This window comes from Pongo pygmaeus, chromosome 2 (genome assembly GCF_028885625.2).
Source record: "Pongo pygmaeus isolate AG05252 chromosome 2, NHGRI_mPonPyg2-v2.0_pri, whole genome shotgun sequence".
Lineage (NCBI taxonomy): Eukaryota > Metazoa > Chordata > Mammalia > Primates > Hominidae > Pongo > Pongo pygmaeus.
The window spans coordinates 45275955-45292314 of NC_085930.1; the positions used below are offsets into that span (position 1 = coordinate 45275955).

Below are 16360 nucleotides of genomic sequence, written 5' to 3' on the forward strand. Positions count from 1 at the left end.
AATTACTAAATGAAATTTAATGAGAAACTGGATATTTTTATTACCTCAAAATATCTCTCCCAAAATGTACTGATTACTGCTGTGGCGGTTTCTCCAGAAAGCAAAGATTAATTCTTTTCCCTTGTGGCTATAAACTTCTATAGACTTAGTGACTCACTTCTAACAATGGAAAGGAATAAATATTAACTATATAGAGTAGAGAAACCTAGCAGACACCACCTTAAATAAGTACTGCAAACTTAGTAGTACTAAATGCAATGAGAAAGGCATAATGCAAAGGGAAAGACACATAACTTCTGTGGTATGCTTCCCCAAAATTCATAACCTCAGGCTAATAATGAGGAAACAACGAACAAACAAATGTAAGTTCAGGAGCACTGTACACCATTTCTGACCATCACTCTTCAAAAGTATCAAAGTCATGAAAGACTTTACACAGAGAAACTGTCACAGATTAGAAGAGACAAAGAGATATGACAACTAAATGCAATACAGTATCGTAGTTTAGATTATGAAATAGAAAAAAACAGTGGGAAAACTGAGGAAATGAATAAAATCTGTAGTTGATAGAATCAGTGTTAATTTCTTAGTAAAATATTAACATACAGGAAGCTGAGGAGTATACAGGACTCTTGTTCTACCTTTGGAACGGTTCTATAAATCTTTATAAAATTATTTTAAAATTAAAAGGTAAAAAAGTTAATACCATTTATTATGTATGTAAATCAGATGTTTTAAAATACTATAAAACTAAAATTAGAAATGAACTCGAAGTGAAAATTTGTAAGATTATCCATAATCTGAATTTCAAGCTTTTCCAAACAAATCTATTGTTCATCAAAACTCAGTTTTCAATGAGTGCTATAAATCTGAACTCATAAAAACACATTTATACCATCAACATACCCGCTTTTGTTAATACACTGGATAACCATACAAATATTTCAGTTGTAAAAAAGATCCTGAAATTTAAAAGGTTTGACCAAAAAATTATTTATGCCACCTAGTGGTGACTGAGATAAATATGACTACTTAACAACAAATGAGGGATTGAAGATGCCTATACTTTTGACAAATATAACTTAACTGGGAGAAAAATGCTGACAATGTGGTAACATTTAATATTTGAGATCACGTAAATTAAAGATACACAAAAATAAAACATTCCAGTAAAATCGGTTTAAAAGATCAATTTAAGAAAGGAGAGCAGCTTTCTGGCTACATGAGCAAGCAGAATATTTTCAAGTATATTAGAGGAAGATGTCCATATTTATTATCTCCATATTATACCATATCAAACACCAGAATACCTCCAAATCATTATCTTCATTATGGAGATTTTCTTGCAATACAATAATTGATTGGAAAAGGGAGGAAAATAAAGCAAGCAAGGAGGGTATTCTTAAATGAGGAGGAGAAAATAAAACAAAACTATGGATGAGATTAGCCATTCCACTTTGTGCAGACTACTGAAAGAACAAAGATGAGGCATGTAGTGGTATAAAGAGAATAAAGGGCTTAGGTTTTCCTCCTTGGCTTGCAGTATGTATCCTAGAGCAGAAAACTTGCCTTTCTAAACTCCTATACCAAGATCTATAAACTGACATGACAGAATAAACTTATTATCCCTTTAAATTCTAGTATTCTACCAGGCAATCACAATAAATATTCCCGAATCCTTAATAAAAAATAATTTTGGTGATATCAGTATCAACTTAACACAACAATTAGGAAACAAGTAATAGTACTTAAGAGTTCATGGCACACAGTAAGCACTTCATAAATATTAACTATTAGCAGAACAGGAAAAGGTGAGAGAAAACAAAAGGAACAAAGAAGAGAAAGAAGAGAAGACAGTCTAGCACACAGTATTTTCTAATCCTAGTTTTGAGACTATTACACACTTAATACCTTCCTCATAAATGTAAATCAAAAATAATCTGTCATCATTCTATATAAGACAGATGTCTTCACTTATTGTTACTTAGGGGAAATCAAATCATAACCTTTTAATAAGACGCAAGAAAAACTCTCTTTGCACTGATTTTTATTAAACAAGTAAGGCTGGTAGTGGAACATATTTTTATTTAATGCATAAACATATAATTCCCTTATTAGAGAAACTGTATATATTGATGAATATGGTCAATGGTCACATCTATGGGTTAATTCTTTAAAAATCAGAACCAATAATTAGGATAGATTTTATGCTCTCTTCATTACATTGTGAAGTGTCTTGTGTAGTCATATTCTATTGTTGGAATGACAGCTTGTACAAATTTCAAGAAAATAAGAAGATACCTAAAGGTTTTTAGCTAAGGAAAATAAGACTTGTAAATAGTTCTATGTTTTAAGCCCATGTTGTAATTATCCATTTTATTAAGCCATTAATTTCTCAAAAAAACCCCCACAAAATCTTAAATTAAGTCTATTAAAGAATTCAACTATGCAAATTTGTGTCTATTTAACATGAGGCTCTTTAAGACTACCTGACCACTCATTCGAATATTGAATTTGAAACTTCTTAATGAGTAGGTGTTCATATAAGCACAATTACTTTGACATAAAAATAAAGGGACAAAGCTATACATGTTTAAATGAGTACAAAATGTACTCATTTACTAGACTCCTTTAAGTTTGCTAGAGTTATGTCAGAAAATGAGGCAGAATAGACTATAAAAGTACTATAGCAAAAGAGAAAAAAATTAAATGAAAATCATGTATAGTAGACTGATTCTAGGTTAGTGTATGTATTTGCCAAAGACTCTGCTCTACTGGACTGTCTTTAATTAAATTCTGAAATATTTTTTATGTTCATTGCACTTAAAAACATTAGGAGCTTACTTTTCATCGGGGGAAACCAATTACTATTATGAATTATATAGACAGTCTTCCAAGTTGCTACCTAGCATCCAGCAGAGATGTGCCAGTTAGGCATAATAGGACTTCAGGAGTAAATATGGTTTGGACTGGAAGTTTTTGGTTTGTTTCAATATCAAATCAGTTCAAAGTTCTTCTCAGGGACATACTTTATTAGCAATGCCCCACAGTCTGATTAGATGTGGCGCCTTAGTCTCCACATCTAATCTAACACATAGTAGCAGAAACCACCACCAAGTCAAGTATTAACCTAGCATCAAACTAATTCAAGCTATCTGGCATGTAAATCATTGACTTTGACTGTTTTTGATGAATCTATGCTATGAGTACATGTACTTTAGGATCCAACAGCTTGCTTGGGCATTAACTTGAATTTACTACTTTTGTCAATCCAAGAAAACTGAGTAGGAAAACTATAGCAAGATACAAGAAAGGTGCTACTGTCTTGAGAAAAATGAACATACTATATTTTAAGAATATATAAAGCACTTCACGTAGTACATTACTTTTTAATTAACTAACGTATTTATTTAAGCTGAATCATTTGCTTCAGAGACATCTCAGACTGACACAACCTAATTTTACTTTTACCTGATGGGAAAGTACATTTTTGATAACATGTTAAACTGGAAATGTACATAAGAAAAAGATACGCATTATTATTCTAAATTAGTAGTTACCTCTGTAACAAGGCTGAGCTACTGCTACACATGGGGACATGTTCTAATCAACTAAGCAAGGCATAACTATCACAATATAACATTTTCTAAATAAATTAAAGACTTCCACTAGGATTTTCAGATGAGAAGTTAAAACAAGTTACAGGTACTATGTCATTAAGGTTACACCAAATTTCTCAAAAAAAAAAAAAAAAAAAAAAAAAAAAAAAATCCTAACAGCCATTTTGCCACTAATCTTACACACAGGGAAGGATACATATGAACTCCAAGTTCTCCCCCTCCTTCTGCAACAGTCTCAATGATTTTCTTCATCACCTCAGCATGCCTAGAAGCCAAAAAAAAAAAAAAAATTATTCATGTAGATCGATTAGACCAAAAGAGGAACACATTTTCATTTGCAAAGAAATCGACTCTATTACTATCATTGAATTAATTTTTAATAGTTACATTATAAACTATCTCCCCCACCACTCCCCAATAACTACAAAATATTTATTAAAATAGTTAAATTATAAAATATCTCCCCTCCACTTCCGAAACACAAGATAATAGATTGTTATGCCATGCAAACAGTTTTGCCAGGGGAGGGCATAATCTTAAAAAGCTATGGTAGTCACAGCAGACACAATGGCATTAGTTAGTGTTCTGATAATTGGGACAGATAATGAAGGCAGAAAACCAGAGAAGAGGAAATCATTCCAGGAGAAGATGTGGAATGACAGCTGTTTGCTCTAAGAAACGAAAGAGTCATACCAGGCAAATTAAAAAAAACAAAAAACAAACAAAAAAAAAAGACACATGGTATCAGTTGGACAAAAAAGCAAAGAGGTATCTATAATCTTGTGATCTGGGCTGTTTATTTAGCTGAGAATAAGCCAAAATTGAGAGGGTTTAAGAAAAGCTAATTGGTTAGAGTTGAGAGGTTTGTATTTGTTTCTTTGTCCTAATGGGTATTCTAAAATTTATCCAATTCTATGTAAAAATAAATTTTTTTGCTTATAATAAGAAAGGTATTTATTTATATGAAGTTTTTGTCCTATCTATACATCCTTTCATGGCTAACTGTTCTCTCTCCTGTGCTATAGAAGAGTGATATCAAAGTTACTATCTAGGCACAGAAACCAAGAAAAAGATAATTTTTAAAGAAAGTCTTTTTAACATACCTTGGCTTCAATAATGCTGCTTCAGTTTTTATGACTATAACCTTCATGACAGAGGCAGTCAACTTAGAATACGAGAGTGAATGTATCATTCCAGAGGATTTGAAGGCACAATCTGAGGCAGCCCATGGAATGGTCTAAAATGTCCTTGAAGTTTTATTTTATAGGCACTCAGATTTTTTGAAATACTTATATCCCATTCCACAATATAGTCATCTATTTTATTAAAATGTTTAACATAATTACCAGTTAAATTATTTTTCCCCCAACTGAGTTAAGTTTACACCTCAGAAAGAGATATGCTTCAGTTTGATAAGCATCATCCTAAGACCTTAAACCATAAGAGGAATCAAGAGAATAAATCTAAAAACTGAAAACTTTTTAGATTACATAATTCAAAACTAAAAATAATGGCTCCTAAATTATTTTTCATAGTTAGCAATTAAAGTTTCAGACATAATAAAACTGAAAAAATGAGCAAGGTCTTCCACGGGGTTAAAGTTTGAGAGTAAAGAGGTTGCAGAATACGAGAAGAAAATATTAAAGGTTGTTTTTAACTAGAGGGAAGAGAAAACAAAATGTTTCATCTAACTAGTCAACAGAATATGAGTTTCAGTGAAAAATATTGTTACTAGTATGTTACCAGTATTTTCCAGTCAACTGGGAAAGTTATCTATTAGAAATAACTAACCTAAAGAAATTGGCATGTAGTAACTTTTTTTTAAGAAAAATTCTGAACTAATCATGTATATAGGTTCAGCTTCACAGATTTGGCTCTGTGAAGACACTGATACAAAGAAAATCCCAACTTATAAAATGCACTTGACTTGCTAAGGCTGACGAGCTCTCAACTGAAGAACATACATCCATATATCTCCTTTCACTAATCAATAAAAGAAAGCAAACAGGTCACCTAGAAAAATCAGAAGGTCAACTCTACAGTCTACATTCACAGAAAGGCACAGTCACAACACCGCAAACCGTATCTAAATGATGACTATTTCTGAGTCAAAAACAGAATCTTCCAAACTGTTCTGGAAGCTAAAAAGTGTAGTAAAATCACAAAGATCCATCTATTCTGTAAACACGAACAGAGAACAAAAAAATTCTTAACATATTAAACTTAAATTGGTGGGTTTTTTTTCCTTTTTCTTACATATTTAAGCACAAGAAAATTTCTAAGGAGGACGAGAGAATTTTACCTTTTAGTCAGAAAATTTTTTTCTGTTAGGGTTCTATGTTTAAAGATTCTCAAGTAATAAATCCATGAAATATACAATCACATCAAAAAATATATTTATCTCTACATATACAGACCTGCATGGGTGAACTGAACACATGGGAGGTGGTGGCAGATGAGGGTGATTTTCAATGGTCACTGTTTTCTTCACATGATCCTGACTGATGTCTTCATACATGTGCTCAACTGTTAAAGGCTGCCGTTGCTGAAAGCATAAAAAATGCTTTGAAATTACTATTTAGGGCTGGGTGCAGTGGCTCACGCCTGTAATCCCAACACTTTGGGAGGCTGAGGTGGGCGGATCACGTGGTCAGGAGATCGGGACCATCCTGGCTAACACGGTGAAACACCGTCTCTACTAAAAATACAAAAAATTAGCCAGGTGGGGTGGTGGGCGCCTGTGGTCCCAGCTACTCAGGAGGCTGAGGCAGGAGAATGGCGTAAACCCGGGAGGGAGAGCTTGCAGTGAGCTGAGATCGGGCCACTGCACTCCAGCCTGGGCGACAGAGTGAGACTCCGTCTCAAAAAAAAAAAAAAAAAAGAAATTACTATTTAGAAACTTTCAGCCTAAATCTCAAGGTTTATAATATATTTAGTTCTCCATCTCACATCACTTGCAATTTAGAATTCTAGACTGTTTAGAATGATTTCTGGGAAATTTTACAATTTATTAATATCAAGGGAGGGACAGGAAGGAGTCACAGCCAAGCTCTGTAACAGCTACCCCCTAATGCAGAAAAAAAAATCTCACAAAAAGACGTTTGTGGCTGTCAAAACATTTTATAACTTTGTGACTCATCTTTTAGACTGATTTTATTTTATTGTTTCCCATGTATAGCCATAAGAATGACAGGTTAAACAAGTTGATTTTCTGTCAATTATCCTTTAATTCAATTAAGCAGATGAGTTTTCTGTCTTAAGGGGAAAAATACATAGATACAACAATCCACTCTCTTCACATGTGACATGGTCATTTTGTAAATGCCTATATATCCAACTGATGTAATCCCAAAAAGAATTTAATAACATAAACCAAGTTAAATTTCCCTCACATTTTGAAGGCATAAGCTTAGAGGTCAAGGAATATGTAACAGATTATTTCTGTTTATGTCTTAGCATTATTGTTGTTACACTGAATAATTCATAGTTCATTCAAAATAAGAAAGAATCAAGTTCAACATTAATCATAAAACTGTAAAACAAATGATTTCCAAAATGTGAAACACTGCAATAAATACTTATGGACCTAATGAAGAAATTAAAACCCAACAATTTAAAATATTGATATTAAAATATAATGCTTTTCATTTTTACCTCATCATAGCCAAATAACCATAATCGTGGAGTCTGGTAATATTTATCGTAAGTGATGTAAAGGTCGTAAGTTCTGGTTTGCAAAATAGCATCTTCACCGCCAGCATCAGTTTTGGCTTTACAAGCTTCTACTATTTTCCTTGTATCTAGGGTAGCCTGAAAATAATAAAAGAGAAAAATTTACAACCATTAAATCATTATGAATGTGACATTCTAGAAAACCTATTTTTTCCATTCTATATTTTGTTTACTTAAGAGTAAATGAACTTGGAACTCAAAGCTAAGTTTTATATGCTATAATCAATATGAACAAATTAGAATTTCTTTGAAAGATCAATATATTATTAGTAAGAACACAAATCCCCAAGTTCATCCATTAAAAATTAACTAAAGAAAACTCAATTTACAAACCTCATCTGTTTCCAACAATCCACTCTCTTCATATTCTGTTATAAAAAACAACAAAAGATTAATCAAGTTCAAGAAAATTCTCTAAACCAATTTAAGTATTACTTCACAGTATCATTCAAAAACTGGGGTTTTGCCTTTGTTTTTAACTGAAGATATTGAATAGATATAAGTGAGCTAATTCTATACTTCCAAAGGCAAAAGCCCAGAGAAAGCCAGCATGTTTAAGGCTTGACATAATAATACTGTAGAGTCCTCAGTGGCTCCACAGTGTACACAAGGCTACTTCTATAACTGCATAAACATGTTCATTAAAGTCATCGGTGACCTCCTCTTTGCTGAATCCAGTGGTAAATTCCCAGTTTTCATCTTAATTGACCTATCAGGAACATGTGGCATGATTTAGTCCCTTCTCCTTGGAACACACTTTCTTTCCTTGGCTTTTAAAATATTTTCCTGGCTTTCCTCCCTCATCACTGAGTGCTGTTTCAGTATCTTCTATGCTGGTTCCTCTTCATCACTTCTACTTTAAAAAGAACCATAATATCAAACGCTGCAGTAACCAAGGGCTCAGTTTCTGGACCTTGTCTCTCCTCTATCCATACTTATTTCTGTAACGATTTCATCCAGACTCAATGACTTCAAATATTGATGACTTTCAAATTTATTCCCTGCCTGCAGACTTGGATTATTTATTTTACATCTCCACTAAATAACTAATGAACACTGCAAATATCTCATGTCTGAAACTGAGTTCCTGACTCCCTCTCCAAAGCTAATCACTTTTGATTTTTCCACATCTCAGTTAATGGTATCTTTCTAGAAGCTCAGGTCAAAAACCTTGGAGTCACCCATGACTACTCCACTTGTCACATGACATCCAATCCAGCAACAAATCTCTTTGGCTCAACTCTCAAAATATTCCAGAATTCTACTGTTTCTCATCACTACCAATGTTACGACCCTAGCCCAAGCCACCATCACTTCTTGCCTAGATTATCAAAACAGCCTCCTGTTGTCCCTTTCTCCCTTCAGTCTATTCTCACCACTGCACAGTGATTCTGTTGAAATGTCACTCTTCTACTTGGAGAAGAAAAAAAAAAAAAAACCCTCCAATGGCTTGTCTCATTCAGTTATGTCAAGACCTTATAGAATCTGGTCCCTGGTTACCTCTCTGACTCCACCCTTTACTATTCTCCCTTCTCTCCTATCTGGACATAAGCATACCTTACAATATTTTACACAAGCCAAACACATACCCACCTCAGTACCTTCGCACTCTTCCCTCAAATACCTAGTTTCATTCACTTCCTTCCAGGCCTTATTTAAATGGTGTGTACTTTCAATTAGGTTTTTCTTGACCAACTTATTTAAAAATTGCAACATTCATTCCCACCCCAAGATTCTCTATCCCCTTTCCTCCTTTATTTTTTCCTTAACACTTATAACTAATACAGTATATATTTTGCTTATCTATTTTTTGTCTCCACTGATTAGAATATAAACTCCATGAGATCATGTCTACTGCTTTATCTCCAACACCAAGGACAATACCTGATAAATACTGTTCTGCCCAATAAATATTTGTTCAATAAATGAAAATTACCTTTATATTAGATACCATTAACACAATTGTTCAGCAAAATTACATATATAGCAATTCTTTAACTCTATCTAGGGGGAATATAATAAACATACTAAATGACTATCAGATATTTAAGGCAATCTCACAGCTTGTACTTTGAAAACAGTGCTTTACTCAAAGGGTTCTATGCTACCCCACCATCCCAACTTGGTCAACTATGTCATTCAGAGACAGATGAAATTCAGAAACAATATTTGTGCAAGAAGGTGATGAGTTCAGTTTCTGACAACTATGAGACATCCAGGCGGAAATGAAACTGAAATAAATCTGAAGTTGAGAATATCTAGGCTAGAGGATTTGATATGGGAGTCCCTAGCATACAGATGGTATGTGAGGCTGCTGTGATCAATTTTGGTTACAAGTAATTCATTCAGATTTCCTTAAGGAACAGCAGTTTACCATGAAAATAAGGACAAGAACTCACTAAAATTTAGGAACAGATATAGCTAGGTTTCATGGGGAATTGAAAGTAATTTTGAAAACAGAAAGGTACTTTTGGTCTAGCAAGCATCACTTGCCATTATGGTGTTTCAACTCTACTTGGCACCATCTTCTACTTCTGCATGCTACAAAACATAATCTATCTCACTCTAAATTCTATGTATTTTTGGGATTCAGCTGCCTTACAGCCTTCAATACCTGCCCTTTTTTCATATTCCTTTCCTTTTTCCAACTTCTTACACATGCACCCTATTTACATATATAAATATATTCATATTTAAACTCTCACAAAGTATTGGATGTAATTTATACGCTATCTTTCTTGTTGCACAAATTTTCATGCCAGACTACAGAATGCCATTACAGACTAAAAAATCTGGGAGTACAGAGAGTAATAAGCAAGGGGAAAAAAAAAGAAACCCATGAAACAGTAACATTTCATAGCTGAGGGAAAGAAAAAGAATCACAGAAGATGACTAGAAGAAAGAGTCCAGGAAAGAGTAAGAAAACCCAGTGTTATAGAAACCAAGGGAGGAAAAAAAAAAAAGAGGAAGATATGGTTAACAGAATCAATGCAGAAAAGGTAAGTGTAATAAAGATAAACTGGATTTAACAAAGAGGTCACCCTGGTGACAGCAATTTTTTCATCTACTTTTAAATATCTGAGGTTTCAAATGTATTGAAAAAGATTATCATGCTCATGAAATACAAAGCTTTGAATAATCATGTGCTCACAGACCCATACTGCTCTGTTCTAGTGGGTTTCTCTCTCTTTTAACAATGATTCACTAATGCAGTGATTCTCAACTGGCAACTCTAGGAGGAGGACTTTTCAGAATCTTGGGAAACTGACAGGATTCTGTGTAGTTCAAAAGGCCCCATTAGCCAAGCACAGTGGCTCACACCTGTAATCCCAGCAATTTGGGAGGCTGAGGTGGGCGGATCATGAGGTCAAGAGATCGAGACCATCCTGGCCAACATGGTGAAATCCCGTCTCTACTAAAAATACAAAAATTAGCTGGGTGTGGTGGCATGCACCTGTAGTCCCAGTTACTCAGGAGGCTGAGCAAGAGAATCACTTGAACCCAGGAGACAGAGGTTGCAGTGAGCTGAGATCGCACCACTGCACTCCAGCCTGGCGACAGAATGAGACTCCGTCTCAAAAAAAGAAAAAAAAAAAAAAAGGCGCCATTGAAACTCACTATCTTCAGGTTTTAATAGAAAAATGCTATCAAAGAGGGAAAAGAAAATACAAAATGCATAATAAGCAAACTTTGTTCTGCTCTGAAATAATTCAGTTAGGAATTAATATCTTGCAACCGTACCCAGTATTAAATATTTATGACTAATAGTTATTCCAATAAAAATGATATTGTCCAAGACTATGTTTGGAGTAAAATAGAAGAGTCCAAGATCAAGATAAGTTTTACACTAATGAAATTTATGAACTAAACATATATAAAACACTCACTAGGCTGCTAAATGCTAAACTTACAACTTAATGAAGAATTCTTAATCCACATAAATTACAAATATTCTAAATCAATATTCTAGTGGAATTGAAGCAAATCTAGAACAGGAATACCTTCCATATCTGCAGCTTCTCCTTCATCTTCGTCTTCTTCCTCTTCACATAGTGTTGAGCAATCTTGAAGTCTTATATTGTCCTTTGAAATTAATTATATTTAAAATCACTTAAGTATATACATTAATTTAACACTGAACACCCATGTGCTAGCACAGTGGTAACCACTGTGAAAATAAGAATGACAAGGCAGTTCTTGTCCACAAAAAACTTAAACTCCAATAAAGATAATGAATTCATATATCAATCATTAAAAGTAATGTGCTAAGTGCTGTGACTGAAAAATAACAAAGGTTATTATGGGAGCACTAAGAGTCATCTAAGCTAACTATTTAATTGCCAGTTGCACTTCCAATAAAACAGTATTTTCGGTTAATCAATTCATTAGTATTAGAAAATCAGTTCAAAATTATACTAACTTGTGCACTTATAATTTAAGGGGAAAAAGTACATATTTGTAAATCAAATATAAGCTAAAATATAAATCAAACACTATTATATTCTAATTTGTTAACAATATCTTAGCTGAATTAGGCAAGTTATCAGACTTTACAGTTATTAAAATGCACAAGGTATCAGTTCAATTTCTTAACTATATTAGCTCTAGAGTGAAAGAACAATATTGACGGACAGGTTTAACATCTGGGTATCGTTTTCACAAAATTAATATTCTGAAAATCTGAAGTCAACATAATACGTGGATAAACTGAACATTTAGTTTTACCTAGGTTACATTTTACTTAGGGGTGGTTTAATTTAACACTAGAAACTTAAGTCATATGTTTAAAACTTAAATCATTCTCACACCCAAAATTGAAACCACAAAACCATTGTCAGTGTCTGAGTAATTATTATATGAGCTAATATCTAACAAATTAATCATTAAGAAAAATTTTCATCATATTGGTGATATTTATACTTGATAAAGTAGAATACAATAGAAATTGACAACCAAGATTAATACTTGTGTTTGGATAGCAAGTATTCTAAGTTACAGAAAATACTAAAGGAATTACCATAAGCCCATCCAAGAAAAACACTACTATCTACACTACTGTGCCATTTATCATTCCCAAAGTCTGAAGCATATACAGTAATGGTCAGAGTAAACAAGATCTTCTGAAACAGCAAAGCAATTTGTGTGATTTCTCCGTAAGTCATTCAAACACTCCAAAAAGTCTAATTTCAAAATGATGAATTCTCAGGCCAAAGAACTAAATCTTAAAGCATAAAACTGTACATTAAAAAAAAAACAAACAAAAAAAACAAAACAAAATAAAAACTTGTCTTCGTTTCTATCACTTTCTGTTAAGCCCCAGTAACAAATCTGGAAAGATCCAAGTGACAAAAACACACAAAGAGTATCTTTTAGTAACTGTTGTCGCTAAAGTGTCATAAGACTAGGAACACAATTATTCCATTCAAATAGTCTATCCTCTAAGTGATTTGACGGTTAAAAAAATAATTAAGACAAGGGTGAAAGCATTTTATATTATTTTTTCATATCATTTCAAACAACTACAGGTATATAAAAACATGAAGACAACTGCGGTTATCTCTCCGAGAAATGAAAAGCTGCTAATCTAATACCTACAACAGCCTAAAGTAACTCAAAATTTCCAAGCAAAAAAACTCTACCCAATTATGTTTTACCCTCATAAATCATGCAATAACACTTAACAGATTAAGCTTCTATTCATTCAAAATGTCATGAATTTGAATGATGCAAACTAAAGTTTGCTTTCAAATTTTCAAAAACAAATAAACCCCAAATTACCAGTAATTGAAGAAAATACAGAGAATGATTAAATTGCTTATGGCACTATTTAAGCTATAAAATTTAAATGTTAATATATCATTAGCATCTACTAGTAAGCAAGTAGTTAATTCTACCCCAACATTCTCCACTTATATGACATTTGGTACTAAATACATTTTAAAACAAAAAAGTCATCTCTTTTAAAGTAGCCTAGAAGTTGTTCCAGTCAGTGAAAATTAGTAGTTTGTACAAGTTACAATCTAAAAGCTGTTTTACTTAACCATACTACAAATTAAGGAAAATAAGAGATGCATTAGGCAGCAGTAGTGTTTTGGTGTGTTGAGACAAAAATGAACGGGGAAGAAAATAGCTGGAATTTAAAAGAGCTTGATAATAAATAACCAGGGTTTTTATAAGAAAGATATGGTGATTATATATGTGTGTGTATAGATAGATAGATAGGCAAATAACTAGTCATTAAATTTAAAAATATAACCAATTAACCAGTACCTTATTTTCCAGTGTGATCTCTTTAACTGCTTCGGTTATTCCTGTAATACCTATGTAAAATTCGGCAGAAAAGAATAACTAAAATTAAACTGTAAACACCCTATTTACTTATTAAAGTAATATAAAAATGCTGAAAATTCTCACAATTTCTCTGAAATAAGGAGGCAAATAATAGTAGTATCTTTACAAATGAACTCTAATAAGAATAGTCACAATGACACCTCCTCAAATTTTGAAAAACTCATTAATATTTTACCATGAATTACTTTCCTTGTTTGAATCTCTATCGCAACACTTTCTCAGAAACAGAACAGTTTGGCCAGGTGCGGTGGATCACGCCTGTAATCCCAATGCTCTGGGAAGCTGAGGCGGGTGGATCATCTGAGGTCGTGAGTTCAAGACCAGCCTAGCCAACATGGTGAAACCGTTTCTACTAAAAATACAAAAGTTAGCTCGACGTGGTGGCGTGTGCCTGTAGTCCCCGCTACTTGGGAGGCTGAGACAGGAGAATCGCTTGGACCCAGGAGGTGGAGGTTGCAGTGAGCCGAAATCGCACCATTGCACTCCAGCCTGGGTGACAAGAGCGAAACTCCGTCTTAGGAAAAAAAAAAAAAAAAAAAAGGGAAAGAGAAGAGTTTAAAAAACTACAGGACTCATATGTACATTTTAATTAAACTTGCATCAAAATTTTCTCAAAAAGCTATTAGTTATCTTAATATAGGCTGATTATCCCTTATCTGAAATGCTTGGGACCAGAAGTATTTCTGATTTTTTTAGATTTTGGAATATTTGCATAAATACTTACTGGTCAAGTATCCCTAATACAAAAATTCAAAATGCTCTAACGAGCATTTTATTTGAGCATCATACCAGTGCTCAAAAACTTTTGGCTTTTGGAACATTTCATTATGATTTTTCGATTAGGGATACTCAATCTCTTTGTTATTTGCTTCAGAAATGTAGGATACCCAAAGGTACTAATATCATATCACATTTATATGGGGCCTTCTACTGTTTCCACATCTTATTTAATCCTTACAATGACTATCTTATGAGGAAGTTACAGTAATAATGTCTTCCTATGAAGAAGTGAAGTCACTGGAGAGATGACTTGCTTGAGTGTTATACCCAGTTAAATGATGAAATTGGGATTAAAATCCATACAAGCTAACTTTTGGTTCAATTCTCTTGTACTCTACTGGGCAAATATCTCAAAACCTACTTGTCTCAAAGAAAGCATTAAGCAGATGGCAGCACCACCAGTCAGCTAGATAACATTTCTACTTCAAAGTACCTGTCAATGTTAACAAAATAGTTTAACAAGGATAAGAAATATAGTAAGACAATAGCATCTAAAGTTACTAAAGAAAAAACCTAAGTACAGAATATGCTTAGCTCCTTTGTTAATCTTCTAAAATTTTGAGATATCTGTTCAACAGGCCTAAACAAAATAAATAGCTCACTTTCACAAACAAAATAGGTCAAAATCCACAGGTCTAGCACAAAGCTTTTACTTCAGTTTTTCTAGAAATTACTATATAATAGGTATGACTATTTCATAACAGTAAAACCCAAATTTTAACATACAAATTGACCGCGGAACATAAAAACAAGGCAAATCAACCTCTTTGTCAAAATATAATAAGTAGTACACCATTAAAACACTTCTAAAAGTAGGATACAGTTGACAAAGAAAAAGAAAGCTCAAATGACCCTAATGAGAGTAATACTCTAAAGGGTTATGATAATTAATTTTATGTCAACTTGACTAGGTTGTGGCACCCAGATGTTTGGTCAAACACCATTCTAGATATTGCTGTGAAGGTATTTTTGAGATGTGATGAACATTTAAATAAGTAGACTGGATAAAGCAGATTACCCCCTACAAGATAGGGGGATATCATCCAATTAGTTGAAGGCCTTATAAGAAAAAGACTGAGGTCCTCCAGAAGAAGGAATTCAGCCTCCAGAACGCTTTAGGACTAAAGTTGCAATATCAACACTCCCTGAATCTCTAGTCTGTCAGTGTGCCCTGCAGAATTCAGACTTGCCAGCCCACATAATCAGATGAGCCAATTCCTCTAAAAAAAAAACAACAAAAAAAAAAACCAAAAAAAAAAAAAAAACACCAAAAAAACCTATCTACCTATATCTATACCTATACCTATGCAATAGTCCTCACTTATCTGTGGGGGATACATTCCAAGACCCCCAGAGGATGTCTGAAAGGACAGATAGTACCAAACCCTACCTACCTATAGATGACGGTCGACCTGATAACCGAGTTGGCTATTAAGTGACTAATGGCTGGGTAGCATATACAGCACACATACACTAGACAATGGGATGATTCACCTCTTGGGCAGAACGGAGCAGGATAGCAGGAGATTTTATCATGCTACTCCCAACAGTGGGGGCAAAAATTAAAACTGATGAATTGTTTATCTCTGTAATTTTGCACTTAATATTTTTGGACCATGGTTGACTACGAGTAACTGAAACCACAGAAAGCAAAACCTACTCTGTATACATCCTATGGGTTCTGTTTCTCTAGAGAACCATGACTAATACACAAGCTAATAGAAGAAAAAGCCCAGGAAAAGCAAGGATAAAGCAAGGGAAACTGAGTTGAATAAGGAACCAGTATCTGGCCTCATAAGTCACTAACTTGACATCAAAAACAATGCACAATCAATGGTTCCAGTCAGTCAACAGAGAATTTCCTACTGATGTGTTGC

General features: G+C 33.6%; 1 protein-coding gene across 2 annotated transcripts in view; it reads right to left on the bottom strand.

Annotated features, from left to right (window-relative positions):
* Positions 1–2030: 2030 nt before the first annotated feature.
* Positions 2031–16360, bottom strand: part of ATG3 (autophagy related 3) — a 28905-nt gene continuing 14575 nt past the window's right edge. The window contains exons 6-12 of one of the 2 annotated variants that reach the window (XM_054480021.2): positions 13623–13672; positions 11354–11435; positions 7686–7720; positions 7275–7430; positions 6038–6165; positions 3817–3885; positions 2031–2301 (exon numbers count right to left, since the gene is read on the bottom strand). In XM_054480021.2, the coding sequence (XP_054335996.1) occupies positions 2220–2301; positions 3817–3885; positions 6038–6165; positions 7275–7430; positions 7686–7720; positions 11354–11435; positions 13623–13672 (602 nt within the window). In that variant the 3' untranslated portion in view covers positions 2031–2219. Of the gene's footprint in view, positions 3886–6037; positions 6166–7274; positions 7431–7685; positions 7721–11353; positions 11436–13622; positions 13673–16360 lie in introns of both variants that reach the window. The other variant, XM_063661630.1, reaches the window with a different exon arrangement.